Consider the following 27,516-nt stretch of genomic DNA (forward strand, 5'->3'; position numbering starts at 1 on the left):
TCTAAACATTTTATGGATTATAAAGAACTGCAAACGGTCATTCTTTGAATGTGCAGCATTAAGTGGTCACATGTAAAAAATCAAAAGCTATTTCAATCAAAATCATCTTATTAACAAACCGAGTTGCATGTTAACATAGAACCCCTTCTTTGATGTCACCTGCACAATTCTTGCATCCATTGAACTTGTGAGTTTGTGGAAAGTTTCTGCTTGAATTTCTCTGCAGGATGTCAGAAAACCTTCCCAGACCTGCTGTTTTGATATGAACTGCATTCCACCCTCAGATCTTCTGCTTGAGGAAACTCCAAAGGTTCTCAATAGGGTTGAGGTCAGAGGAGGATGATGACCACACCATGAGTTTCTCTCCTTTCATGCCCATAGCAGCCAATGACATAGTGGTATTCCTTGCAGCATGAGATGGTGCATTGCCATGCATGAAGATGATTTTAATACGGAAAGTACGGCTCTTCTTTTTGAACCATGAAAGAAAGTGATCAGTCAGAAAGTCCATATAATTTGCTGAGGTCATTTTCACACTTCAGGGACTCTGAAGGAGCCGACCAATGATTCTCTCCCCATGATTTCAGCCCAAAGCATGACTCCACCACCTCCTTGCTGACGTCACAGCTGTGTTGGGATGTGGTGGCCGTCCACCACCAATCCACTACTGCGTCCATCTGGACCATCCAGGGTTGCACAGCAGTCATCAGTGAACAAGTCTGTTTGAAAATTAATCTTCATGTACAGCTGGGCCCACTGCGACCATTTCTGCTTGTGAGCTCTGGTTAGTGGTGGCTCAATAGTAGGTTCAAGCCTCTGGAGGATCCTCCACCTTGAGGTTCCAGAGGCACCAGCAGCTTCAAATACCTGTTTGCTGCTTTGTAAGGGCATTCTGCTTTCTTAGTCCGATGAATTTGTCTAACAGAAACCTTCATTATGCCTTTATCTGTACAAACCCATCTTTGTTCTGAATCAGCCACAAATCTCTTCACTGTACAATAACGCTTCAGTTTTCGTTAAATATCTAATGTTTTCATATCTTGTCATACGGCACTACACTATCTGATGATTTTCGTCAGCAGAGATCTTTTCTCTATCCCATATTGCTTGAAACCTGTGGCCTGCTTAATAATATGGAACATCCTTCTTAAGTAGATTTCCTTTAATTGAGCTCCCCAGACAAACTAATCAACCCAGTTATCTGAAATTAATTATAGTGATTCAAAGAGCCCTGACACACAATACCATCTATAAATTTAATAGCACATCAAAAAATTTTATCTTTATGACAAATTGAAATTGCTTAATAATTTGGAACACAGTGTAAAGACACTTAATAAATTTGTTTTAAAAAATAACAAATTGAGTTGGATGACTATAGTATATTAAGTTGGTTAAACTTAATAAATTAAGTTGGATAAACTTAATTGAATTGCTTGTTACCAAGTGAAGAAATTCAATTAAGTTGGTTCAACTAATTTCTTTTTAGGGTGTACCACCAAACATTTTGACTTGACATCTTGCAACTTCAGCATAACTGAAGTTGACCTCAAAATTGCTGAGAGGGCAAAAATGGCGGATTCACAAAATTGATTTTCCAGATGTCATGACTTTGTTCAGGAATTACTCAGCAAATGCAGTGACGTCATAGACAAGAAAACATAATACAAAGTGAAGAAGACTGAGCAGGCTGAAAGATATGATCCAAGAAAGAACATAAAGATATCTATGCTGTACGGGGACAGAATAGATTTAAATTCTTTGCTCTCATAGACACTCAAAGTACACAAAAACATATTTATTTAAGGTCTAAAAACTGGATTTTGCATGATATGTTAAAAGGTTTATGAAATTTTACTATTTTGCTATTTCTCAAAATTATGCTATTTTGAGAAATAGCAGTGAGGTGTTCGGGGCACGTCCCACCGGGAGGAGGCCCTGGGGAAGACTCAGGACGCTGGAGGGACTATGTTTCTCGGCTGGCCTGGGACGCCTTGGGATTCCCCGGAGGACCTGGAACAAGTGGCTGGGGACAGGGAAGTCTGGGCCTCCGTACTTAAGCTGCTACCCCGAGACCCGACTCCAGATAAGCAGAAGAAAATGGATGGACGGATGGATGGCTATTTCTCAAACTTTATATAAAAGAGTGAATAGCTATTCAAACAGAAACCTACACTGGGTGAATATGTTTGCATAAATGTGGATCATTATGCTTCGTTTGTATTATATAAAATGCAGAGAAAGGAGCAAGGGACCAAAACAGGTACTTGTAAATGATTGATAAATGTAGGTCAATAATCCGCTCAGCTATTTAGCTGTTTCACTTCCTTATATGTTTGTTTGCAAGTAGTTCCTGCAACTCAATAGTGGTCAATTAGACAAAAAGAAAAACTTTTCTTTTTATACTTGGAATAAGATGGAAACAGCAAAAATATGTTTAACCATCCTTGGAGCCATGGCAGGTGAGTTTTTACAGCATGATACATAATTTTACTCTATTTTTGGAAAACATACAACTCTTAAAAACTCTGTGTAGAAAGAATTTAACAGTGCCTCTTTTACTGAGGGAAGTTATTGAATAACTCTCTTGTGGATGACAATGACTTTTACAAAATACATTTTGCTGACATGCCTAATATTTTGATTATTTTGTTTATTTGTTTTCAATTTCAGAAACACATTTTTACCACATTTCTTATACAGCAGATAATATATATAAAAAAAACTTGCTGGATTTGTGGACAAATCCAATAAAACCTATATGCCAATAATTACGCTACAGCTCACAAATTAGAAACATTTGAAGCAGACAACAAAACAGAACTAGCTGTAGTCTGGAACAGTTTGATGTTTGTTTTTTGGTTTTTTTATTAAAATAACGTTTAGTTTTGCTCAAGGTCTAAATTAGGAGCAAACAAGGATAACTTTTAATCCATACATAAGAAAGTTTCACAAAATCAGACAACCAACAACGGTGACTTTGAGAAGCTAGTCTAGTCAGGACTAAGCAGGACAACACAGAAAGAAAGAAATGAAGTCTGAAATGGATTAGAAAGGAGCCATAAACACAGATTTAAATCATCAGTTGCAAATGTTATTTGCTACATAAGATAAAATAAAATGTCTCCCATTAGCCTGAAGTTTTATTGTCCTCCATTCCTCCATGGCTCCATGAGACAGGCCAAACAGACTCAGCATCTTACATCCCAGCCAGTGTCACCTTTACTAAGAAGAGACCTTCAGATCATTTATCAGTACATCCTAATGTTTGTCACATAAATAAGCAGCCTCGTTCAACATTCTCAAAAACATATATATTATGCACAAATTGTGTAGAGTTTAATTGTGAAGAGTTTTTATTAAATTAATAATTCAATGAATTAAAAATATTTAAACGCAATAATACTTCTGTGGGCAAAACTGGAACCACACACTGCTTGTCTTGTTCTTTGACATTCTTGAATAGGAGTTCAGGAGGAAAACGTGTCGAGGGCTTTGTTACCCTTTCTACAATAGCAAACAAATGTCTTTACATTTTTGGTGTGTTTAGTGACAGTGGCAGAGAAATGTTACTTTTCTGTTCTTTTAAACTCAAATCATTGGTGAGAACACATTTGAAATGTCAAAATGAACCTTTTCTCTGCTTGTGCCTGCTCACAGAAACCAGATTGTAGCATATTAACAAGAGCAGATGTTTTGATTATGGAGTCCTTCATAGTGTATTTCTTTGGGTGTGGTGAAATTGTCACAAATTTAAACTTAGTTTATTAAAATGTTTCCTCCAGGTTTAACTAATGGAGTTGGTGTGTTACCAGATGGTCCTCTGATTGCCTCTCTTGGAGGGACAGTAACATTCACAACAAACCTGAATCCAACAGAAACACCATTTACGTTGGTCAACTGGCAGTTTGATCCTGGTTCAAGACCTCAATTCATAATTATATCACAGACAACTGGAGACACAACTGCACCAGAATATGAAGGCAGGATCACTCTCTTCAGATCAACTGGATCTCTGGAACTCAGGAATCTGAAACTCAGTCACAGTGGAGATTACCTAGTTACCATTCAAGATGGAATAAATCAAATAATAGGACGCACCATACTGAATGTTTATGGTGAGTAAATGTTGAAAGCCCATTATGTTTAATTAGACATTTTTGCTTTGTCTAATTAAACTTTTATTTTCTATGTTATCTTTTGACATCTTGTTTCAACCCTGTATGTGTTTATATGACCTCAAATTATAACAGCACATACTGTAGGTCTTGTGAATAATTAATAGTAGCATAGAATTATAGCTATATGTTAGTTACATAATTAATTATTAGCTTCTATATATCAATTGTTGCCAGCAGTCCTATTGAAATATTTAGGTGATTCTGTTATTATATATAAAGTCAAATTACAACTGAAAGCACATTTGTTTAAAACTGCCTTCTGCTGTATCTAACCAGCTGATTTTATTATTTTACTAAGGTATCTTTTAATTTATTTTATGTATTTTGTATGGTGTGTTTGAGGCACCTTTAAATAAAATGTTTTATTATTAAGGAAACTCTATTTTCTAAACCTATATACTGAAGCATTAAGCTGAGAATGGGCTTTTCACTTTGCTTAATTTGTGAAAAGCAGTCTTATGTCTTTAAAATGATCCTGATGGTTGTTTTCCCTTTTATAAAATGTCATTTTAAATTGGAAATTTTTGGTTTCCTCCAACAGAACCAGTCTCCAATGTAAATGTCTCCCCACTAAGTGCAGACCTGATTGAGTTCAGCAGCTCTGTCAGGCTGTTCTGCTCCTCCTCTGGATTTTCTCTCTCCTTCCTCTGGATGAAAGACGGCTCTGAGGTCACAGCCAGTGACAGAGTTCAGATCAACACAAATGAAGAAAACTCAAATCTGACAATAGTAAATGTGATCCGAAATGACCAGGGATCATACACGTGTCGTGCATCCAATCTTATCAGTTTTATCATCAGTGATCCAATAAAAATCTCTGTTAGTTGTAAGTTGTTCATCTAAATGCTCAACATCTGTTTAACTCTGCTGCAGCCATTATATAAATATAATTTTAAAGGTTTTGCTTCTTTAATGTAATTTTTTTTAACTTTCTTAGTACTTCATTTAACTGTCTATCATAATTATTTTAAGATTTGAATTAATTTTTCAGTGAAATTACATTTTCTTTACATATTGCTGTTTATACCCTCAGATGGTCCAGATAATGTACAAATAGAAGTGTATCCATCTAAGGAACATCATGAGAAAGGAGCAGACATTAATCTGACCTGTTCTGCTGACTCATCACCTTCTGCTGAATATCAGTGGTTTCTGAATGGAGACAAGCTGACCAGTAGCGGTCCATTGCTCAGACTGATGAATATCCACATGAATCAGAGTGGAAACTACATCTGTCAGGCCGTTAACAGCAAAACTCTTCAATATCAAATATCCGAACCTTCACCTGTCTCTGTTCATGGTAGGTATGACAATGTTTTCAAAAGCTCTACCTCTGTTTTACATTAGTAATGTCAATAAGCAATATGAGTTCTGCATTAACGAGTAGAATATCTTTTCTTTTACTGAACACTGCTAGTGTTTTGCTTTGAAGGAGAAAAACAGCAGGCAGTTTGAGCTGAGGCGCCATATAGGGGGAAAGTTATGACAATTCTAATGGCCCCTGACCTACAGGGGGCCCTCCACAATTTTCTTTTTTTTTTTTTTTGTTCATAGAAATAAAAAAAAACATGGGGACCTGTCAATTACAAACTTAATTATATTGTTATCTAAACTTGTTTTTAGCAGTAAAAATATAATTTTACCCCTCACAGACCAAAAAGAACACATTTGCCCTGAAACCCCCTGGATCTGGATGAAATGGTTCGTTCCTGCTTGGAGATCTTAACGGTGTTCAGCAGCAGTCAGTAGAAAACAAGAACGACTCTGGCAGTTACTATGCTGCTAAGAAAAATAATAAAGTAGGTTTTTTCAAAAAATAGAGACAGAGAGAGAAAAAGGTAAAAGTGTCAATTTGTAAACCAGTTTTTCTCCGAGAGGTGGGTAAACTGTGTGAGATTATCAACCATTCAGCAAAGTTAGCTTAGCTACAGACTGTTTGCCTCCATTTCACTAACATTTAATGAATTAAGGAAAGAAATTACCAACATATTCATATATTGAACTTGTACCTATACTTTTTACCACTTAACAGCAGATGAGTCAGTCAGCAGCAGCTCTAACCCACGTCCCTCCTGACCTGCCCTCTGCTAAGTGAAATTAAAGCTGCAGTATGTAACTTTTATATTTATTTATATTTTACATATTTGTTAAAACTGTCATTATGTTGTGACAGTATGGCATGAGAGATAATCTGTGAAAAATCTATCTCCTCTGCCTTCTCCCAGTACTATCTAGAAACAACTAATCAGAGACAGGAGAGTTTTAGTGCTGCCAATCACAATCTCATGTGGCTGCTCATCCCTATGCTGCAGCTAGCGCAGCCTGTTGTAAATGCTCAGTCTAGTTAGCATAGCTACCAATGACGGCAGATAAATATTTTTTGTAATGATAAGTTGTTTTTCCACTGTTAGCACATTTAGAAGTGAGGGAATGAGGTTGATTGACAGCACTAAGACCCTCCTCCTGGTTCTGATTGGTTGTTTTTGGCCAGAACGTTGCATTACTTTAGCCAGTAATAGCAGCTCAGGGAGTAGGAGAAGGATATTGATTGTTTTCACAGATTATCTGTCTCATAACAAACTGTCACGACATGGTGACAGCTTTAACAAATATGGAGAAAACATATTTTTTATTAAAGTTATATACTGCCGCTTGAATAAAATGCAACTACATAGCATTTTTTGAGAAGTCTGGATTGCTTCATATACATTTTGCATGTTGCCTATGACTTGCTAGTGGGGAGAGACCTTTCAGTAATCTAAAACTAATAGAAAAAATTTAAGCAACCTACTTGCACACTTTATGTCGACTGTTGCATGTAAAATTCATGAACAGTAAATATTATGCTAGTATCAGTATTGAACCAAAGAAAGCAAGGCAGTTGGAAGCCTTTAAATTGTGACGCTTTTGATGGGTCAGATAGACTCAAAGAATTGTAACAGCAGCTGCGCAGGGGGGCCCAATTAAATTTTTTGTCATGGGGCCAAGGTTCCTGGCGGCGACCCTGAATTTGAGACGCTTGTCCTCAAAGCATTTTTATAGCTGACATTTTTATGTAGAGATTCGCAGTTCAGGTCATCTGTCATGATTCTTTTCTTGGATTAACTTCTGTCCAATTCTACTTTATTATCATGTAGGACTCATTTTTTTTGTTTTTTCCATACAGAGAGTCTCTAATGTAAAGGTTACTCAAGACGTTACCCATTTGATTGAGTTCAGTGGGTCTGTCAGCTTCTCCTGCTCCTCCTCTGGGTCGTCTCTCTCCTTCCTCTGGATGAACAGCAGCTCTCAGATCACAACCAGTGACAGAGTTCAGATCACTGATGGAGGATCCAAACTGACTATAATCAATGTGAACAGATATGATGATGGATCTTACAGCTGTAATGTGTCTAATCCTGTCAGCAATGACAGCAGTGATCCTGTAAACGTCTCTGTCAGCTGTGAGTTTTTCATCACTATCATAACCTTCTTTTGAAATGTAAACAATAGAAAATTTATTGGCGCTTAATAGCTGTTTGTTGCTATTTCTACAAAAATAGGGAAAATATAAGAAACACTTTTTTTTAATCAGATCAAGTAAAACACCATCATATTAATAAAACATTATCAGTTATCATTTCAGTATTGACATTCAAAATTTGATCACGATGTTAATGTGAAGAATTAATATTAATTGTTCTCTATAATTGCAGATGGTCCAGAGAAAGTCAACTTAGAATCACCTTCTCAAAAATATACAGAAGGGTCAAACATCCATCTGACTTGTTCAGCTGACTCCAGACCTAATGCCACTTTTGATTGGTTCTTTAATGGAAACCTGTCTGGTTCTGGATCTGAGCTCAAACTCACCAATGTTCAGAAGGATCAGAGTGGAAACTACAGCTGCCGGGCTTTAAACAGCAGAACCTCAAGATATCAAACATCTCAAATTTTAGTCATATCCATAGTGGGTAAGTATAATGAAGTTAAAGAAAATGTGAAAGCAAAAATCGCTATTGTTCAAAAATTGTTTACATTTTTAACTTTTTTCTAATAACTAAATGCCAGATAAATGAGAGACGATTTTTTTAAAACTTATAATTTTTTTCTAAAATGTAGTTTATGTGAGTTTCCAAGAGTAGCTGTGGTTCTTCCTCACTGTATAGCACTCATTATCACAAATAGGTTTGTATTTTATTGTGCTTTCCTGTTTACGTTTTTGTTTACTTTAATTCTGTTCTTTCTTTATTCTAGTTTATTACTTTAATTTGTTGTCTCTAGTCATTCCTTGTGCTCCAGTTTGCTTATGTCTCTTAGGTCCAGTTATTCTTTGTTACATTCATTTCCTAATCCCCAGTGTTCTCTCCCTGATCCCTGTCTGCTCTCTCTCCTCTCATACCTGCAACCTGTTAGTCATTAGCCAGATCCTTTGTTTAAACGTTCAACCTTGCAGTACTTAAGTGCCTCTCATTCTCTCACTCCTTGCTTTTTCCTTCTGTTACTTCCCGTTGTTTCCCTGGTCTACTCAATATTTCCCCCTCATGGTTCCTGTTACTTGAATTTTTTATTTATTTTTCTGGTCTGGCTACATTTGATCATTGTAAGTTGTTTTTTTTTATTATTATTTATTCATTAAGCCCTCATGTTCATCCATACTTTTGCATTTAGGTTCTACATCAACCACATCATGGCATTTCCAGATTCCACATTTAATTTATTTTTATAAGTAATGGTTTTACAAATTCTAAACCATTTAAAGAGCTTACATTTATAATAATCATATATATATTTTAACAATTTCAGACATAGTTTAGATTTTGAGCTGAACAAAGGTAGTTTAGATTTTGCAAACACAGAAAAATCTTTCTATTGAACTTTGTTCTGGAGGCAAACTTCAGAATTGTCCCTGCCATGCAAATGCTCAGTGCAGAATAACCCTGTCCTAAATAACATCCTGATGTGAGCCAAGCAAGGTCAGCTTTGTACAAAACATGTTTATCTCTTTATCGTTGAGACACAGAAGCGGCTACAATTGATAAAAACAGATAAACTTGGTCACCTCATATATCTGTAAATGAGCTCAAATGATAAAGTACACTTATTTAGTTTTGAGAATATCTTCCTGCTATCTAAGCTGATTTATTTTTTCCCACAGTGTTATACAAAAAAAGCAATGAGTTTGAGGTGTTGTCTTAAAATACACTTCCAGAGTTGTGTCAGTTTAATTTTACACAGTTTATGTAAATATCTGGTTGGAAATCAAGAGAAATAGACAGGAAGCAGAAATTTAGTTTTGTTTGCAAATTTGATCTATTCTTACAAGAGTACAGCTATATTTAAGGAAAACACTTATAAAATATAATTTTATGTTTTACAGTACATTATATTCATTACAATATATCCTTGTCTCATCAGTTTAATTTTGTGTCATAATCACAGAGGTTCAAGCATTACCACAATGTGTCGCTCCTAAGAAAATCTATCAAGTGCCTATAATGGAGTGTAACACATCTATCCTTTCTGTCTGTTTAACTGGACACAGTGGTTTTACTGACTGTCTATAACACATTGCTCAGATCTTGATCCCACCTCCTGTGCTCTCTGGTGCTCATTCTATGTGTTCCAGCACTTTGCATTTATGTGCACTTTGGCTAGTTTGCATTTTTTCTAAATTGCAAAACCCAAAACAGACTAGTAATGCTAAGTGAGTGAGTGGACTTGAAATGTTCTTGTCCGTAACTTAAACTTTTTCTTGACAGGGTTTATTAAATTACAGTCTTGTCCTAATAATCATATTTCCAACAAAACAAGTAATATTTTTTTAACATATTGTGTATTTTTGTTTTCTGTGTCATTTTGTCCTGTGTAGAATCTGTAGGTCTCTCAGGCGGTGCCATTGCTGCAGTAGTAATTGTGTGCTTGATAGCTACTGCTCTAGGAGCTGCTGGAGGCTTCTTTATTCATAAGAAAATGTAAGTCTCAAATTACATTCTGTGAGGGACCAGACTCAAACGAGGACAAAAAATGTTCAAAGTAGCAAAAATTCAATTTAATTATTCCAAAATAGCAAACAAAACATAAAGATTTAATGCAAAAATAAGTCAAAGAATAAATAACAATTTTGGGCCCAATTTAACTGAGCACCTCAAACAAAGAACAAGTGTAAATAAACCATTCAGACAGACATTAAATCAGTGTGCACCCATTAGAAAATATATGTCTAAATGAAATAACTAACTTAAACGTATAAACTGTAATATAATATAAAGAACACGATGTGGTGGTGGGAGGAGCATCCACCACACATTCATTTAGCAGACATAGTCATGTGAAAAGATTACGAAGTTCTGTTAAATGTTTCAGGAATCGATACAATGTCCTTCATTTTTTGCAAATGTTTTGCTCTTCTTATTTAGCTTTATTTTCATGCTCGATTCACAAAGCAGTTTGCTCTAAATACATACAGGTGCAATCCATCAAGTACAGCATAGGGGCGCAATTTGTAACAACTTTTTTGTACACTATTCACTAACAAACACATTGAATGTGAAAAGGAAGGACAAATATGTTTTGCTTTATTATTATTATTTCTATTAACCCTCTGGGTCCAAAGACAAGATATTGAGCTTTTTAACTTTTATTTCTTTATAACCTTGAGAGTATTTTTATAAGTAGCAAATTGGTTGAGCAAGAGATGAATTTTACTTGTTCTGATTGGGGTTTTTTTTTCTTCAATTCTTCAACATGTTTCATGCTATGGACTGCTATTCAAGTCAATCTCTGCTACAGTCTTGTTTCTAAAAACCTCAGACAGCTCTTTATAATCAACTATAGTTTTCACTCTCACCTCACATCAGGTCAGAAACACCAGTGAAAATGTATTTAAACAGGACAAAACTTCAAATGCTGACAATTTTTATTATAATTATGTACTCCTGATGTAATATGCCTTCTTTTCATTTTTACTCTTTTAAGTTAGAATAACTTTAGCAGGTGTCCGTATTTATTTTTCAATAGAATGTTTGTTTTTATAATATTATTTTAAAATAACAAAAAAATAACCAAGTAGGGTGTTCCTATTTTTCACATGACTAAAGGCAATGTGTTTCTGTTTTCTTTTTGTTTGTTTGTTTTTTTTATTTGCCACAACATTGATTGACTGGATGTTGACTTTAATTTGTTTCCAATATTTAGAAAAAATGCCCAAGCTCAATCAGAGTCAGGTAAAACAGGTACGTATTTTTATAGCTCTACTTCCCCCACCCTCACATTAGACGAATGATTCTCTATATAATACTGTAACGATTCTGTGTTTTAGTTCTGCTGGGGTTCATATGGTTATTTGTATTTGTTATAAGTTGCATTGTGATCCTTTCTGTTAGAGAGTTATGGGCTTCTCCTGTCTGACTCTGCTGGCTCCCACTCACATGTGATATGCCTGTCATGTGGGCGGGGGATCGGTGGAGCGGGAGTACCAGGACCGGAAGTGGGAGAGAGTTCAGAGGGGAGTTAGCAATGAAGCTAATGGTTGATTGTGCCCGTTTGTTAGAGGCGTGAGCTGCAGCCTCAGGAATAGCAGCTTGTACCTATTTCTAATAAACCCTGTTTGGCGGGACTACATCTCCGGTGTTGACGTCATTACATTGGTGTCAGAAGTAAACCATTACGAGCGGAGCTGAGTGGGTCTTGTTAGCTCGTTATCTCCGCCGGCTGCATTAGCGTCATGGACGGCGCGTTTCCCCACCTGAGAGTTAAGTCGGAAAGAGAGGACAGTGAGGCGTGGAGTGCGGAGCTTAATAAAATGGCTCGGGCAAAGGCTTCCCTGCGCGGCTCCGCAGCGAGGATGGCTGCCGAAGCAGGTCTGGGTGCCGGTGCGAAGTTGCGCCCGTCGACGCCATTGTCCCAGGAAGCGCCGAACGATCTTGTCAACAAGTGTGGTGTCGGGCAGGACTATTGCAATGATGGTGGCGTCCATAGCATCGCTGTTCAGTTGAAGACGCCCAAGTACTCCGGTAGGTCAAGCTGGGAGGCGTTCCATGCACAGTTTGAGCTGCTGGCACAGGCTGGACGTTGGACAGTGGAGCATAAAGCCCTGCAGCTAGCTCTCTGCCTACAAGATGATGCATTGGACTGCTTATTGCTGCTCGGTTCAGAGGACAGAAAAGACTATGATGCCTTAGTCGGAGCTCTAAAGAGGCGGTTTGGACAATGTGTACAGCCCGACATCTTTAAAAATAAACTCAGTGGCAGGAGCAGGTTGCCGGGTGAACCCTTGGGTGTTTTAGCTAATGACATTGAGAGCCTCACACGCAGGGCGTATGCACACATGCAGTCAGGTGTACAGAGCGAATTGGCGAAAGATCAGTTCATCAGAGCTCTGTCACCTCCGGAGCTGCGTGTGCAGGTCCAGCTGATGCACCCCCAAACCCTGCAGGATGCTTTGGATTTAGCTGTGGAGAGGGAGTGCTTGGTTGGAGTAGCAGCTGGAGAGGACCAGAGAGGACAACCACCAGCATGCAGATCTGCGGAGGGAGCAGAGTGGAACCTGGAGAAGCCTGCTTGGGCCTCAGAGTTGGCGGAAATGGTTCGAGCGGTGTCGCTGCAGTCGACGAGGGACTCCTCCGCAGCCCCTGTCCTTTGTTGGGGCTGTGGTCAACCAGGGCATCTCCTCAGACGGTGTCCTAAAGCAGTCAAGAAGCAGGGAAACGATACGGGGTCTGCATGGGGGAGGCATCGCAGACCCTTGCCGTAGCCTCCACACCTTCATTGCCAGCAGGCGGGGCCCGACAGCGTCATCAGGGGGTCCTGGCCCAGACTCCCCCAGACATGCACTCAAGCCAAAGCCAACCGACCATGGTTGCAGTGGTTGGCCGCACCTGTGTTGGGGATTTTTGTTATGTCCCAATCACAGTGGAAGGAATTCCCTGCACGGCCCTGATTGACACTGGTTCCACAGTAACGCTAGTGAGGCCTGATGTGGTGCCAGACTGGACTCGGATTCAGCCCACTACAGTGCAGCTGCGCACAGTCACAGGGGACATGGCACCTATGAAGGGGAGGGGGACAATGACTGTTAATGTAGGTGGCCGATCTATCACCCACCCCGTGTGGGTAGCAGAGGTGCAGGACATGTGCATATTGGGATTGGACTTTTTAAGGGCTGCAGGGTGCCAGTTGGATTTGGGAGGGGGGACATGGAGCTTTAAAGAAGGCCCCCTCCTTCCGCTGATGCCCGCAGTTTCTGACCCAGTTCTGCTGGGGCCTGTGGTCTTTCACACAGAACCTCAGATTGCAGCTGTTGAGCACATCTCACCTCAGATCAACCAGATTGCTGCTGCAACAGTCCCCACACCTACATACCCTGTACCCCCAGCTTGGATGCCTCATGAGACAGAAGATGCATCGGTGACCATGATGCAGAAGATCTGGGCAGAGAACTGTAGGGGTTTGGACACCCAGCAGCAAGAACAACTGTGGCAGCTGCTCGTGGACTTTAAGGACAGTTTTGCTCTGAGTGAAGACCAGGTGGGGCGGACTCGGTTGGTGGAGCATGACATTCTGACAGGAGATGCACCCCCGATAAAATGTCGGCCCCGCCGGCTCCCCCTGGCCCGGCAGGAAGCATGTGACAAGGCAGTGTTGGACATGTTGCAGGCTGGCATTATTGAGCCTTCGGACAGTCCCTGGGCGGCTGCTGTTGTCATGGTGCCCAAAAAGAATGGAGAGTGGCACCTGTGTGCTGATTACAGGCCGCTGAATGGGGTGACAGAAAAAGATTCATATCCACTACCTAGGGTCGATGAGTCACTGGACCTAGTGTCAGGCTCCAACTGGTTCTCGTCTCTGGATCTTCGCAGCGGTTATTACCAGGTCCCCCTATCAACGAGTGCCAGACCAAAGACTGCTTTTTGCACGGGACGGGGACTTTGGCAGTTTAAAGTGCTCTCATTTGGGCTGTGCAATGCCCCTGCCACCTTTTCCAGACTGATGGACCGGGTGCTGGCTGACATCCCTCGCCAAGAGTGCCTGGTGTATCTGGATGACATACTCGTCCATGGCACCTCTTTTGCAACGGCCCTGGGTTCACTCCGTCGGGTGCTGGAGAGAATTAGAGCAGCAGGGACTGAGGCTCCACCCAGATAAATGTCATTTCATGCAACAAGAAGTGACATTTCTGGGTCACCGGGTTGGAAGGGAGGGAATCAGCACGATGGAGGACAAAGTAAAGACGGTGGCAGAGTGGCCAATCCCCTCAACCCAGAGAGATCTTAAAGGTTTCCTGGGCCTGGCTTCTTATTACAGGAGGTTTGTGCGGGGGTTTGCAAGTATAGCGGCTCCCCTGTTCCAACTCCTCCAGAAGAACCGAGACTACGTGTGGACTGAACAGTGCCAGGGAGCATTTGACTGTCTGCGGCAAAGTCTGACTGAGGCCCCAGTGCTCGCTCCTGCTGACCCCTCTCTCCCTTTCATTCTTGACACGGATGCAAGTAACGTGGGAGTCGGGGGTGTCCTTTCCCAGTTGGGGGAAGAAGGCGAGAGAGTGGTGGGGTATTTTAGCAGGGCCTTTAACAAAGCAGAGAGGCGCTACTGCGTGACAAGGCGGGAGCTGCTGGCGGTGGTGCTTTCTCTGCGTCATTTTAAGTACTACCTGTGTGGCCTGCCTTTCACTATAAGGACTGATCACTCTGCTCTCCAATGGCTGGTGTCTTTTAAGGAACCGGAGGGTCAGGTGGCCCGGTGGCTGGAAGAGCTGCAGTCCTACAACTTCTCAGTTGTCCATCGGGCTGGAGCTAAGCACGCTAATGCCGATGCCCTCTCCCGTCGCCCTTGTGCTGCAGGGGGATGCAGTTACTGTGACCGGAGGGAGAGGTTGGAGGAGGAACAGCTGCAACGGAGCCAGCCAGGATCATGTCGGGGTGACCCAGTAATCTGCAGGGAGCTGCAGGCGGTTGGCACAGACAGCTGGAGGCATCAACAGGAACAGGATCCTGACATCCAGCCTGTGTTACAGTGGGTGGAGAGACAACTGAAACCACCATGGGAGGAGGTGGCTGGGCTCTCGCTGGCAACTAAAGGATTGTGGTCCAAGTTTGAGGCTCTGCGTCTGGAAGACGGGGTGCTGCAGAGGGCATGGAAAGACCCTGCCACGGGTGAGGAGCGGTGGCAAATTGTAGTCCCCAAAGGCCTGAAAGACGTAGTCCTGCAGGCCATGCATGGAGCATCTGGGTCTGGACATTTTGGCATCACAAAAACACTCCGCCGCCTCCGGCAGGGGTTTTATTGGGGCCGGTGCAGGAGGGACGTGGAGGACTTCTGCCGCCGCTGTGACCCCTGCACAGCACGGAAGGGGCCGACAGGTCAGTCGCATGCCCTCCTGCAACAGTTTGTTGTAGGGGCCCCTATGGAAAGAGTGGCGGTGGACGTTATGGGTCCACTGCCACGCTCAGACAAGGGAAACTGTTATGTTCTGTCAGCTATTGACTATTTTACAAAATGGCCAGAGGCCTACGCCATCCCTGATCAGGAGGCAGAGACAGTGGCAGATGCCTTGTTGGGGGGATTTATTAGCAGGTTTGGGGTGCCAGACATTATTCATAGTGACCAGGGCAGAAATTTTGAGTCACGGGTTTTTTCTGTCATGTGCAGCCGTCTTGGCATCCAGAAAACAAGAACGACACCACTACATCCCCAGAGCGACGGACTGGTGGAAAGACTCCACCGCACCTTGGGACAGCAGCTGGCCATTCTCACAGCGGAGCATCAGCGGGACTGGGACGAGCACCTTCCACTGGTGCTAATGGCATGCCGCTCAGCTGTACAGGACTCCACAGCGTGCACTCCATCACTCCTCATGTTGGGGAGAGAGTTGCGCACACCAGCTGAACTGTCTTTCGGACGCCCTCCGGATGCACCTGCTGTTTCAGCTGGTCCTGAGTATGCCAGAAAGCTTCAGGATAGGTTGGAGACAGCACATGCATTTGCTCGGAGACAACAGGAACAAGCAGGGGTGCGTCAAAAACGGAACTATGATATAAGAGCTAAGGGCCGACACTTTACACCAGGAGAGTTGGTCTGGGTTTACAACCCTCGGAGAAAGAAGGGTCGTTGCCCGAAGCTGGACAGTCAGTGGGTGGGCCCCTGCAGAGTGTTGGAGCGCATGGGGGAGGTTGTTTACAGAGTGCAGATGCTCCAGAACAGGAGAAAACTAGCACTGCACAGGGACAGGTTGGCCCCCTACCAAGGCAGGGCTGCACCACAGGCCCCAGAAGGCCATCAGTCGGGGTCGCCGGTATCGCTACCAGCTTCTCCAGAAGCCATACCGCTGTTGCCGAATGATGTCCCAGCGGTGCCGTCTGAAGCGCCGCAGGGAGCTCGCCCACAGCGGACGAGGAGGGCCCCAAGACGATTTGATGACTTTGTTTGTTCCCTCGTGGGCGAGGAACTCTGTAGTGGGGGGGTAGTGTAACGATTCTGTGTTTTAGTTCTGCTGGGGTTCATATGGTTATTTGTATTTGTTATAAGTTGCATTGTGATCCTTTCTGTTAGAGAGTTATGGGCTTCCCCTGTCTGACTCTGCTGGCTCCCACTCACATGTGATATGCCTATCATGTGGGCGGGGGATCGGTGGAGCGGGAGTACCAGGACCGGAAGTGGGAGAGAGTTCAGAGGGGAGTTAGCAATGAAGCTAATGGTTGATTGTGCCCGTTTGTTAGAGGCGTGAGCTACAGCCTCAGGAATAGCAGCTTGTACCTATTTCTAATAAACCCTGTTTGGCGGGACTACATCTCCGGTGTTGACGTCATTACAATACTTTATTTGGGCATAGACTTAAAGTAAATGTTTTGACTTGCGTCCACTAAATGTTGGCAAGGTAAACGCTAACAACTTGTTAACATTAGAAAAGATGTGTAGGTGGCAGCTATTTATTTTCTGGAACTTGTCTTTTCAGTGTGGAGCTCAGTTTCATCTGATGACGTAGTTTTCTTTACAGCTGCAGAAATTAACTCAGCACTGCAACAAAATGCTAGTGTTCTTTATTTTTCCCAATCTTTATTTTCAAATTTTCCTGACAACTTGGACATTAATTAATTTCGTCAGAGCTAAACATAATAGGTAGAAGCTGAATAGATGCATAGAGACAGATCAGTGAATGACTGGAGCCCAGGCTTACTGTTTAAAAAGTTACCTCTGACCTTTAGTATCAAAAGCAAAAAATCCATCTGTATTTCTTTTTGAATGGCATATGAAAACTTGTCTATCATGTTTTCCAGAACAAGAACATGAGTATGAGAACATGACAAACGTATGATAGAAGAATATAAAATCTCCAGTTTTCCTTCATTAAAAGGTGAGTTCTGAGCTATTAGCTCTGTTTATGAGAAAAGGAAATTTAGAAGTTTCAGTGTTTGATTATTCTTTCTCTTATTAAAATATTTACATTTACAAAATATTGCCAGTATTCATACTTACAGAAGATTCTTCATCATCCATCTAATGAGTTAGTTTCATCTTTTTGTCTTGCAGATCATCAGAAATTAAGGTACCAAGGTATATAACTATGGAGAAGGATGAAAATAATATTAGTACTTTAAATTTATTTGATATGTATAATAATATTTTGTATAAACAATAGTGTTTTAATGTATTTTTATTTTAGATGTTTACACTAATTTCCATTCTTGTAAGTTACATAGTCACATTGGCAAAAAAAAATTTAGCTCAGAAATTATATTTATAATCTGTATTGCTTTGGTCAGCATCTGTTTTAAGAGTAATTTAATTAGAAAGCATGTTAATTTGTGTTACTTTGACAAAATGTGGAAAGGTTAATTTACCTTTTTTGCCAATTAGAAAAGGTTCAAAATGACCGTTCAATTTGATATTATTAGGCATTTTGTGCATATGAAAAACATACTTTTTGTTCTTTTTGTATTTTGCTGTTGATTAAACTGGTTGTAGGTCTACTTTTGAGTCTTTTGCACTTGAACTTTATTTGCTGCCAAAAACTAGAAAAAATGTTATAATGAAGTGCTGTATTTCTACAAGTTCAACTTATTTTGGTAACTAAAACTTGATATTAAAAATAAGTTATTCCCATTCACATTAAGTAATTCTATTAAAAAATTATTATATATTCTTTTATCTTTATGAATTTATGAACCAAAAAATCATTCTGTTGCCCCTAATCAATTCAATGTCTGATTTTTTTTTTTTTTTTAAGAATTTTAGCTTAGTGCAGTTTGGTCATATATTTGTCTTCTGATACAATTGTAAATGATTTTAGATCTTTAGACTAGTTAGGTTAATATGGAGTGAAAATAGTCTCAAAATACCTGTGTGGATTTGTAATCCTTGTGAGCATCTTTGTGTGTAACTTTGGATAACAGTATCTGTGAAACATGATTTGTAAACTGTAAAAAGAAAATTTGTGCGTAACTCCGAGTACTTGTAATCATGGGCGCCACCAGGAGTCTTGGGCCCCATGACAATAATTTAATTGGGCCCCCCATGCGCAGCTGCTGTTACAGTTTTTTTTAGTCCATCTGGCCCACCAAATGTGTCACAATTTTAAAGGCTTGCAACTGCCTTGCTTTCTTTGGTCCAATACTAATACTAACATAATATTTACTGCTCATGAATTTTACATGCAACAGTCAGAATACAGCGTTCAAGTAGGTTGCTAAAATTTGTTCTATTAGTTTTAGATTACTGAAAGGTCTCTCCCCACGAGCAACAGTCATAGGCAACATGCAAAATGTATATGAAGCAATCCAGACTTCTCAAAAAATGCTATGTAGTTGCATTTTATTCAAGCTGCAGTATATAACTTTAATAAAAAATATGTTTTCTCCATATTTGTTAAAGCTGTCACCATGTCAGATAATCTGTGAAAACAATCAATATCCTTCTCCTGCTCCCTGAACTACTATTACTGGCTAAAGTAATGCAACGTTCTGGACAAAAACAACCAATCAGAACCAGGAGGAGGGTCTTAGTGCTGTCAATCAATCTCATTCACTCACTTCTAAATGTGCTACTAGTGGAAAAACAACTTATCATTACAGGGAAAATGTTTATTTGCTGTCATTGGTAGCTATGCTAACTAGACTGAGCATTTACAACAGGCTGCGCTAGCTGCAGCATAGGGATGAGCAGCCACATGAGATTGTGATTGGCAGCACTAAAACTCTCCTGTCTCTGATTGGGTGTTTCTAGATAGTACTGGGAGAAGGCAGAGGAAATAGATTTTTCACAAATTATCTCTCATGCCATACTGTGACAACATAATGACAGTTTTAACAAATATGTAAAAAAATCTTTTATAAAAGTTACATACTGCAGCTTTAATTTCACTTAGCAGAGGGCAGGTCAGGAGGGACGTGGATTAGAGCTGCTGCTGACTGATTCATCTGCTGTTAAGTGGTAAAAAGTATAGGTACAAGTTCAATATATGAATATGTTGGTAATTTCTTTCCTTAATTCATTAAATGTTAGTGAAATGGAGGCAAACAGTCTGTAGCTAAGCTAACTTTGCTGAATGGTTGATAATCTCACACACTCTACCCACCTCTCGGAGAAAAACTGGTTTACAAATTGACACTTTTACCTTTTTCTCTCTCTCTGTCTCTCTATTTTTTGAAAACCTAACTTTATTATTTTTCTTAGCAGCACAGTAACTGCCAAAGTCGTTCTTATTTTCTACTGACTGCTGCTGAACACTGTTAAGATCTCCAAGCAGGAACAAACCATTTCATCCAGATCCAGCGGGGTTTCAGGGCGAATATGTGCTTTTTGGACTGTGAGGGGTAAAATTATATTTTTACTGCTAAAAACAATTTTAGAAAACACAATATAATTCATTTTGTAATTGACAGGGCCTCATTTTTTTAATTTCTATGAACAAAAGAAAATTGTGGAGGGCCCCTTGTTGTCATAACTTTAACAGAGATGTAAAAGAAAAAATCTGTGATTCTTGAGAAGTGGGACAAAATGGGTTTAAATTTTCCCAAATTTTTAAAAAATTATTCCTCAAGCTTATGTATACAAATATGACAAATAATGGTTTGGAAATGTAAAGATGCCAAGGTGCAGGCTCCCAGTTGCAACATTATTTTGAAAATTAAATTTTTAATGGACCTGATCTAGAACTTTGTCATCACCATCTGACAAAAATAAATATAAAATAATTTTTTTAATGACTCTATTAGTGATATTTTTACTCAGTTTTACAGACAAATGCTTCTCAAGAAACAAAAGAAATATCATTTAAAACAAAAAACAACAAAGTCCATCTGACGGAGTTGACGCAGAAATGAAGGTGATGAAAAACTAGTGAGTAAAATGAAATACTTGATGCATGTGAAGTAATGTCATTTATGTAAAATACATTAAAATGAATTAACTGCACACTTAAGTGAGATTTGTCAACACTATCAGTGAAAAAGTCAGACTGTCAGTTAAAAACTTTGATGGAGTTGATGAAATGCCAAACTACCTCAGTTTATATGATGTTATTTTGAAGGAGGCCATATTGTAGCTCATCAGGTCCATGAAATCTTTACAGTTTACTAAAATTAAGCATTTATTTCACAAAATTTCATCAAAATTTAGAAAATTGTCAGCTATGGTGTTCACACATCATGGTTGTGACGAACAACTTAGGAATAAAATGGAAGAAAAAACTTAAGAATAACATAATCTAACCAGAGCTGCTTGGCCCTCTTAGCCAAAGAAGAGAAAGAAAGAGGTCATGGGGTCCTCAGAAGGTCTGATGCCCCCAATAATGCCTGATTTTTTTTTACATTATTTTTATGTCAGATGTTGTTGACAAAAACTTGGGGTAAATTTCAATTGAGTTTGAAAATATATAAAAATGTTTTTTAATTCGATTTATTGACACTTTTATAATTATTTATTTGAATAGTTATACTTAATTGTCATAATATATTATCTTAGTATTCCTTTATTTATTTTAAACTATTATAATGTATTGAAGGGCTGCACAGTGGCGCAGTTGGTAGCACTGTTGCCTTGCAGCAAGAAGGTCCTGGGTTCGATTCCCGGCCAGGGTCTTTCTGCATGGAGTTTGCATGTTCTCCCTGTGCGTGCATGGGTTCTCTCCGGGTACTCCGGCTTCCTCCCACAGTCCAAAAACATGACTGTTAGGTTAATTGGTCTATCTAAATTCTCCCTAGAGTGTGTGTGAATGGTTGTTTGTCCTGTATGTCTTTGTGTTGCCCTGCGACAGACTGGCGACCTGTCCAGGGTGTACCCCGCCTCCCGCCTGGAACGTAGCTGGAGATAGGCACCAGCAACCCTCCCGACCCCATTAGGGACAAGGGTGAACAGAAAATGGATGGATGGATGGATAATGTATTGAGTTTTGCTCCAGGACAAGGGATTTTACAGACCCCATCCACCTACTACAATGTTTAAAATAAAAAATATTCAGCAAACACCAGGAAAACATACATTGTTGTGCTCACATGGCCCAGGTTAGTTTAGTCAGATATTTGAAAAAAAAATTATTTTGCTTATATTTTATTCAAATTTTGTGCTTTATCCATAGGACCTGTTTTATCCTTCTTCTCAAGAATCACTGAAATACAAAATTGAAGTATTAAAAAAAATGCCTACCAAAGGACAAAAACAAGACTCAGACTTTTTACTTGGTAACAATCTGAGTTAGTAGTTGTTCAGACTAGATGTCTATTTGATTAAGGACCTTATTTTTTATCAAGAGAAACTTAAATAACCAGCACAGATGCTGTATGTAAAGTTAAGCTTGTCAGTGTTACGTAATTGACAACCTTTTGTTGTTGAGATATTTGATCTAGTTAGTTGTGTATTTTTTGCCAGTAGACAACAGTAGTAAAAAGGGATATTCTAATATTCGGTATGACTAGAGATAGAGAGAAATGGAGGCAGATATTCTGCAGTGAAACCTTTGTGAGATGGAAGCAGTCCAGTGTTGTGTACATGTCTAATTCTACCTGAGAAAATATAATGCAAATCTATCTCATCTGCTGTATCTACTGGAGATGTTTTGACCTACATTCGATGCAAAACAGCTTCCTTATTGTACCAATAAACACATTTCTGGTTCTGTATTTATCATTTTATTATTTTATTGTTTAGCTCTTTATGACTTAACAGCATTTCCGTGTTGGAGAAAATGACGACTGAATCCAAAGTTCACAAACCCTCTGAGACTTCTGATATAACAGTTTCATATAATTTACCCAGTTTTAGGAACAATCATGTTTTTCAGTATCTTGTTGAAGTGAATTTATGCTGTTATAACAAAATCTAAAAAGAAAGTGTTTAGTAATATACTAAACATTTAGTACAATACTAAATATTTAGATTTAGTAATATAAATCTTAACATTTAGATTTGTATTAGTTTATATAGATTTATTAATATACTTTTCTATTACAGATTTTTATCTTCCAACATTTTCTGTTATTAAATCAAAATAATGTAGAAAAAACAAATGAAAGCAACTGTACTTAATAAATTTCATGTTATCCCATGTCATATTCGCTAAAGCTTCCAAATGACTTGGACTGTTAGTATTCATTTGCAATTCTATTGCAAAAATGGATATATAATTTTTATTTACAGTGAAACTGGCAATGCATCCTTAGAAAACATATACATATTCAATGTTAAAGTAGGTATCTGTGACGTTTTGGTTTTTCTGTGTATTCATTTAGGTTTCTGTGTTCAATTGAGTCTCTGTGTTGTCCTGTCTACCCCTTGATTGCTCCCAGCTGTGTCTTGTTTACCCTGATTACCTCCTTGTGTATTTAATCCCACCTGTATCCCTTGTTCTTTGTTGGGTCCTCGTTTCATCTGTCGTTTGTCTATTTCATCTCATGTAGTTGTCTTCACAGTCATGAGTCTTTGTCAATTTCTTTGTACCAGTTGCTACCAGTTATTGAGTTCTTAGCCTTTTGCTCATCTGTGCTGCCAGGACTTTTTGTATTCTGATATCCTCGTTAAATTCATAATTTCTCATCATAACCTGGATCCACCTACATCCGCTAGTTATGACAGTATCCGTCTATATTTATTTATCATATGGTTTTCTTTAAAGTACCTTCAACATTTCAGCTGGAGAAGTTGTATATGTCACACCTCTTCCTCAGATCTTCTATGCTTTTCTCTGTTTCATTATCAAAGATCTCACTGAATTATATTCTATTTTATTTTCCTATTTTATCACACTCTTGCAAGCGTTATTGTAAAAACTCATGTAGATCTTTAGCGAAAGGCCAACATTTGACCAGAGAATTACTAATAAAATTGGTACAAGTAAAAGATAAATGAAAGTTTTCTTTTATTACATTTTATTAAATTAAAGTTTTTTTTGTTTGCTTAAACTTGGAAATAAAAATAAATCAAAGGCACAAACAAGAGGTCTGTAGTCATTAACTGTCAAACATCACCTCCCTGTGGTGAAATGATGTTATTGCAGGAAGATCTGAAAGACATTTTACTGACACAAAGTCTTGATAAAAAAAGGAAGCCGAAGATTTGAGTCACTAAAAGTGAAAAGTTTATTAGAGATATATTGTCAAAAGTAATGTTAAAGTATTTCTTATGTGCTGGTATTATTTAAAGGAAATGTTTTCATCAGGATGCTTTGGACAGGTTTATTATAGGATCCACATAAAGCTTTACCACTTGATGGTACTTTAGTTCAAGAGGAACCAGCAGCCGAGTCCAAAGTGTACAGGAAGTAAACGGCTGGTGCTTTAATTATGCTCAATAAATGTGTCATGACTAAACCTTCCATGGTGACACATATATAAAATAATTGTTGATTCAAAAGGCCTAAAATTTGATGTCAGATTTGAAATGGCATAATGTATGGTATCTTTAAAATGTCTAAGACTCAAGTTTTATAAATATCTAAAATTAATTTTGCGCAAAATCTGGGCCTTTCCGGTACAGATAAATGTACCAGAAATAAATGTACAATTAAACCTTGAGAGGTAAGCGTTAATGAGAGAACAGTGACAGAATAGAAACACAAGCATTTGTCAATGATTCATACATTTTTACTTACAACAGTTACTAGATTATATATTAAGATATTCAAAATCATAGAAAATTTGAATTTAAAATCTGTTTAATCTCACCAAGAAACTTGCTTTTGTGACTAAATAAGGTAGACATACCAAAAGATGACAAAACAATTTAATAGAAGTATTTTATCTGTATTCAACATTTCATTACAACATTCGCATGTGTAATTTTATTTAAATCCATCACTATTATTTAATATCCTTCTCAGTATCACCAGATAAAGCTTAAATTGCATCAAGTCCATCACTTATGTTTTATTTGTCATCTTTCTTCTTTATCTTTTGATGATTAATGTTTGATTCAGAGCTCCAATACTTTGAGGTTAGAAGGCCTCTTTGTCTTATCAGATGCATTAAGATATAAAGAGCTGATTATTAGTAATTTCCTTTTGTACTAAAGGTAATCAACTTAAATGTTTACAGAATTTGATATAATGTCCATCTCTATCATATGATGACCTTTGTCTCCCAAATTAGTTGTGCAGAACCTTCAGAATATGTTGATCTTAAACTTGATTCATGGACATATTCATGTTTAAACCCCATTTTAATTAAATAATAGGACAAAATACGGACTTTTCTCAAACTTCTTCATATTGACTCTTAAACAATGTCAGCTTTTCAGAAAACCTAGCTTGCCAATTTTTCAAATTTTAGACCTTTAATTATTTTTAATAATTTTTCTCTAGAAATTAGTGTTTTTGTTGTTATTCAGTTTTAACTTCTAAAACTATTGCCAAAGAATCCAAAGAGGAAGATTTGTTAATAATTAATAAATTAAGGTTTGACAGTTTCACTTCCTGTTGCTGCAGTTGCCAGATCAGAAAGCAAACAGTACTCAGTGAGGGAAAGAAGCATCGCCTTCATTCTTACACTCAGTGAATTAACATGAAAACATCAATTTTATTCTTCATCCTCCCTGGAATTATAATAGGTAAGTTTTTATCACTGAAAATATTAGATGAAAAGATCTTCATAATGTTGGTTAAATCTTTACTGACCTGCAAATCTGGTGGTATGTACTGTTAATTACAGTAGTTAGTGTACTTCTTATATTTTAAAGGTGTGATATGAATAAAGTGGAATTTACAACCTAATGAGAAAACAATAAGAAAATTATGTTTACATGTAACATAAGCTGCAGCAAATGAGATCAAACAACAATGTAAAATTTAATATTTAGAATATTTTGTTTTAAAATTCCCTGAATCTTGCAAATTATTTTTAATTATAATACAATTTAAAAAATGCTCTGCCCATAATAAATTTATGATTTAATAACTGTTTTTCAAATTTCTTTCCTAAACCCATGAAAACACTGTAGAATCTCAACTGCTAAAGAAAGCTTCAGCCCATTGCATTAAGAACTCACTAAATGTCACATAAACAGTTAGCAAAAATACTGTTGGACTGCAGCATAAAGTCAAATGTGTAACAATAAAATAAATCAAGATGTCCCAAAACTGACCTACATGTGCGAAATTTTAATAAAAGTTGAGCTTTGCTTGTCAAACAAATTAATCTATTTTCTCTGAAAAATAAATACAGGATTTTTTTAACTTATTTAAAATATTAATATTTTTATATATTGACTGAAGACACACCAAGGCAAAGCAGTGTATTTTAGCTGTTAGAACAATTTCATATATTTTGGTCCTCAGTGATTTATAAACTAACAGAAATTTTAAAGTCTATGCTCTGAACTACAGGGAGTCAATGGAAGAACTTTAGCATTGGATGATGTTTTCTTCCTGTTTTCTGGACATTTTTCAAAAAACTTACTGAAATTATATGAACTCAGCAAATTGTGTTTTTCAGATCATGAGAAGTTTATGTTAAATACGTGATTCAGTGAATTAAAATAACTTAAATGTAATAATACTTCTCGGGGCCAAAATGGAACCACATACTGTTTTTCTTGTTCTTTGACTTCTTTAGTAGGAGTTCAGTCGTAAAACATAATAGTAACTTAACAATAGTAAATGCATCCAGGAATTTATTGTTCTAGTGAAGGTGCCAGAAAAATATTGTACTTCTCCAGATTATATGTGTGAATACTGGGAGTATTACAATGAATCTCTAGCTTACTTTTCTCCCATTGTGTATGCCTGCAGAAAGCATGTTGTAGTAAATTAACAAAATCTCATGTTTCTGAATAGTGAGTTCCCCTACCAGTAAGAAGAAAAAGTGGATTAGGTTAAGAAAAACTTTGGTAAGAGATTCAGTGATGTGAAAGGTTGGTAGACCTAAGAAAATTTGGAGGGTTCTGCTGCTTAGTGTTGATAAAAAAGGGAGGAGAACCAGACACAAAAAACAAACATTTGACCAGTCAAACTATTTATGAGAAACAAACAGGGAGAGAAAACAAAAATTATGAATATTGCAAAATTGGACAATAATGGGAGTAAATATAGTAGGATGGGAAGATGGGGTCAGTTATTCTGAAAATGAATTCTCCATTTTTTTTCTGGGGTTTCTTTGTGTATTTTTGTGTGTTGTTAAATTATCACTGAATTACTTTCTTAAAATGTTTCCTCCAGGTTTATCTAATGGAGTTGGTGTGTTACCAGATGGTCCTCTGATTGCCTCTGTTGGAGGGACAGTAACATTCACAACAAACTTGAATCCAACAGAAACACCATTTACGTTGGTCAACTGGCAGTTTGATCCTGGTTCAAGACCTCAATTCATAATTATATCACAGACAACTGGAGACACAACTGCACCAGAATATGAAGGCAGGATCACTCTCTTCAGATCAACTGGATCTCTGGAACTCAGGAATCTGAAACTTAGTGATAGTGGAGAGTACATAGTAAGCATTCAAGATGGAATAAATCAAAAGCTAGGACGCACCATACTGAATGTTTATGGTGAGTAAAACCTCAAAGCATAACTACTACACCATGTTCCAAATTATTATGCAAGTGATATTTTCTCAGATTTTCTTAAATTGTCAATGCAAATGATGGTCAGTATAATTTTCAAGTCATGAACTATTACAGTATAAATCAAATTTTACTGAACAAAGCTCACCATGAGAACAGTATTTTTTTCAAAAATAAAAAACTCAAAATGCACTGTTCCAAATTATTATGCACAGCAGATTTTCTAAACATTTTATGGATTATAAAAAACTGCAAACTTTCATTCTTTGAATGTGCAGCATTAAGTGGTCACATGTACTAAAATCAAAAGCTATTTAATCAAAAACATCTTAACAGACCAAGTTACATGTTAACATAGAACCCCTTCTT

At 38.2% G+C, this 27,516-nt stretch overlaps 1 protein-coding gene across 1 annotated transcript in view; it reads left to right on the plus strand.

The window, feature by feature from the left end:
- The first annotated feature begins 2,276 nt into the window (after nt 1–2,276).
- The window catches only part of LOC116716438 (carcinoembryonic antigen-related cell adhesion molecule 5-like), a 30,910-nt gene continuing 5,670 nt past the window's right edge, over nt 2,277–27,516 (plus strand). The window contains exons 1-2 of the mRNA XM_032557281.1: nt 2,277–2,462; nt 26,800–27,132. Of these exons, the coding sequence (XP_032413172.1) occupies nt 2,417–2,462; nt 26,800–27,132 (379 nt within the window). The 5' untranslated portion in view covers nt 2,277–2,416. The remainder of the gene's footprint in view (nt 2,463–26,799; nt 27,133–27,516) is intronic.

This window comes from Xiphophorus hellerii, chromosome 3, assembly GCF_003331165.1.
Source record: "Xiphophorus hellerii strain 12219 chromosome 3, Xiphophorus_hellerii-4.1, whole genome shotgun sequence".
In the NCBI taxonomy this organism is placed as follows: Eukaryota; Metazoa; Chordata; class Actinopteri; order Cyprinodontiformes; family Poeciliidae; genus Xiphophorus; species Xiphophorus hellerii.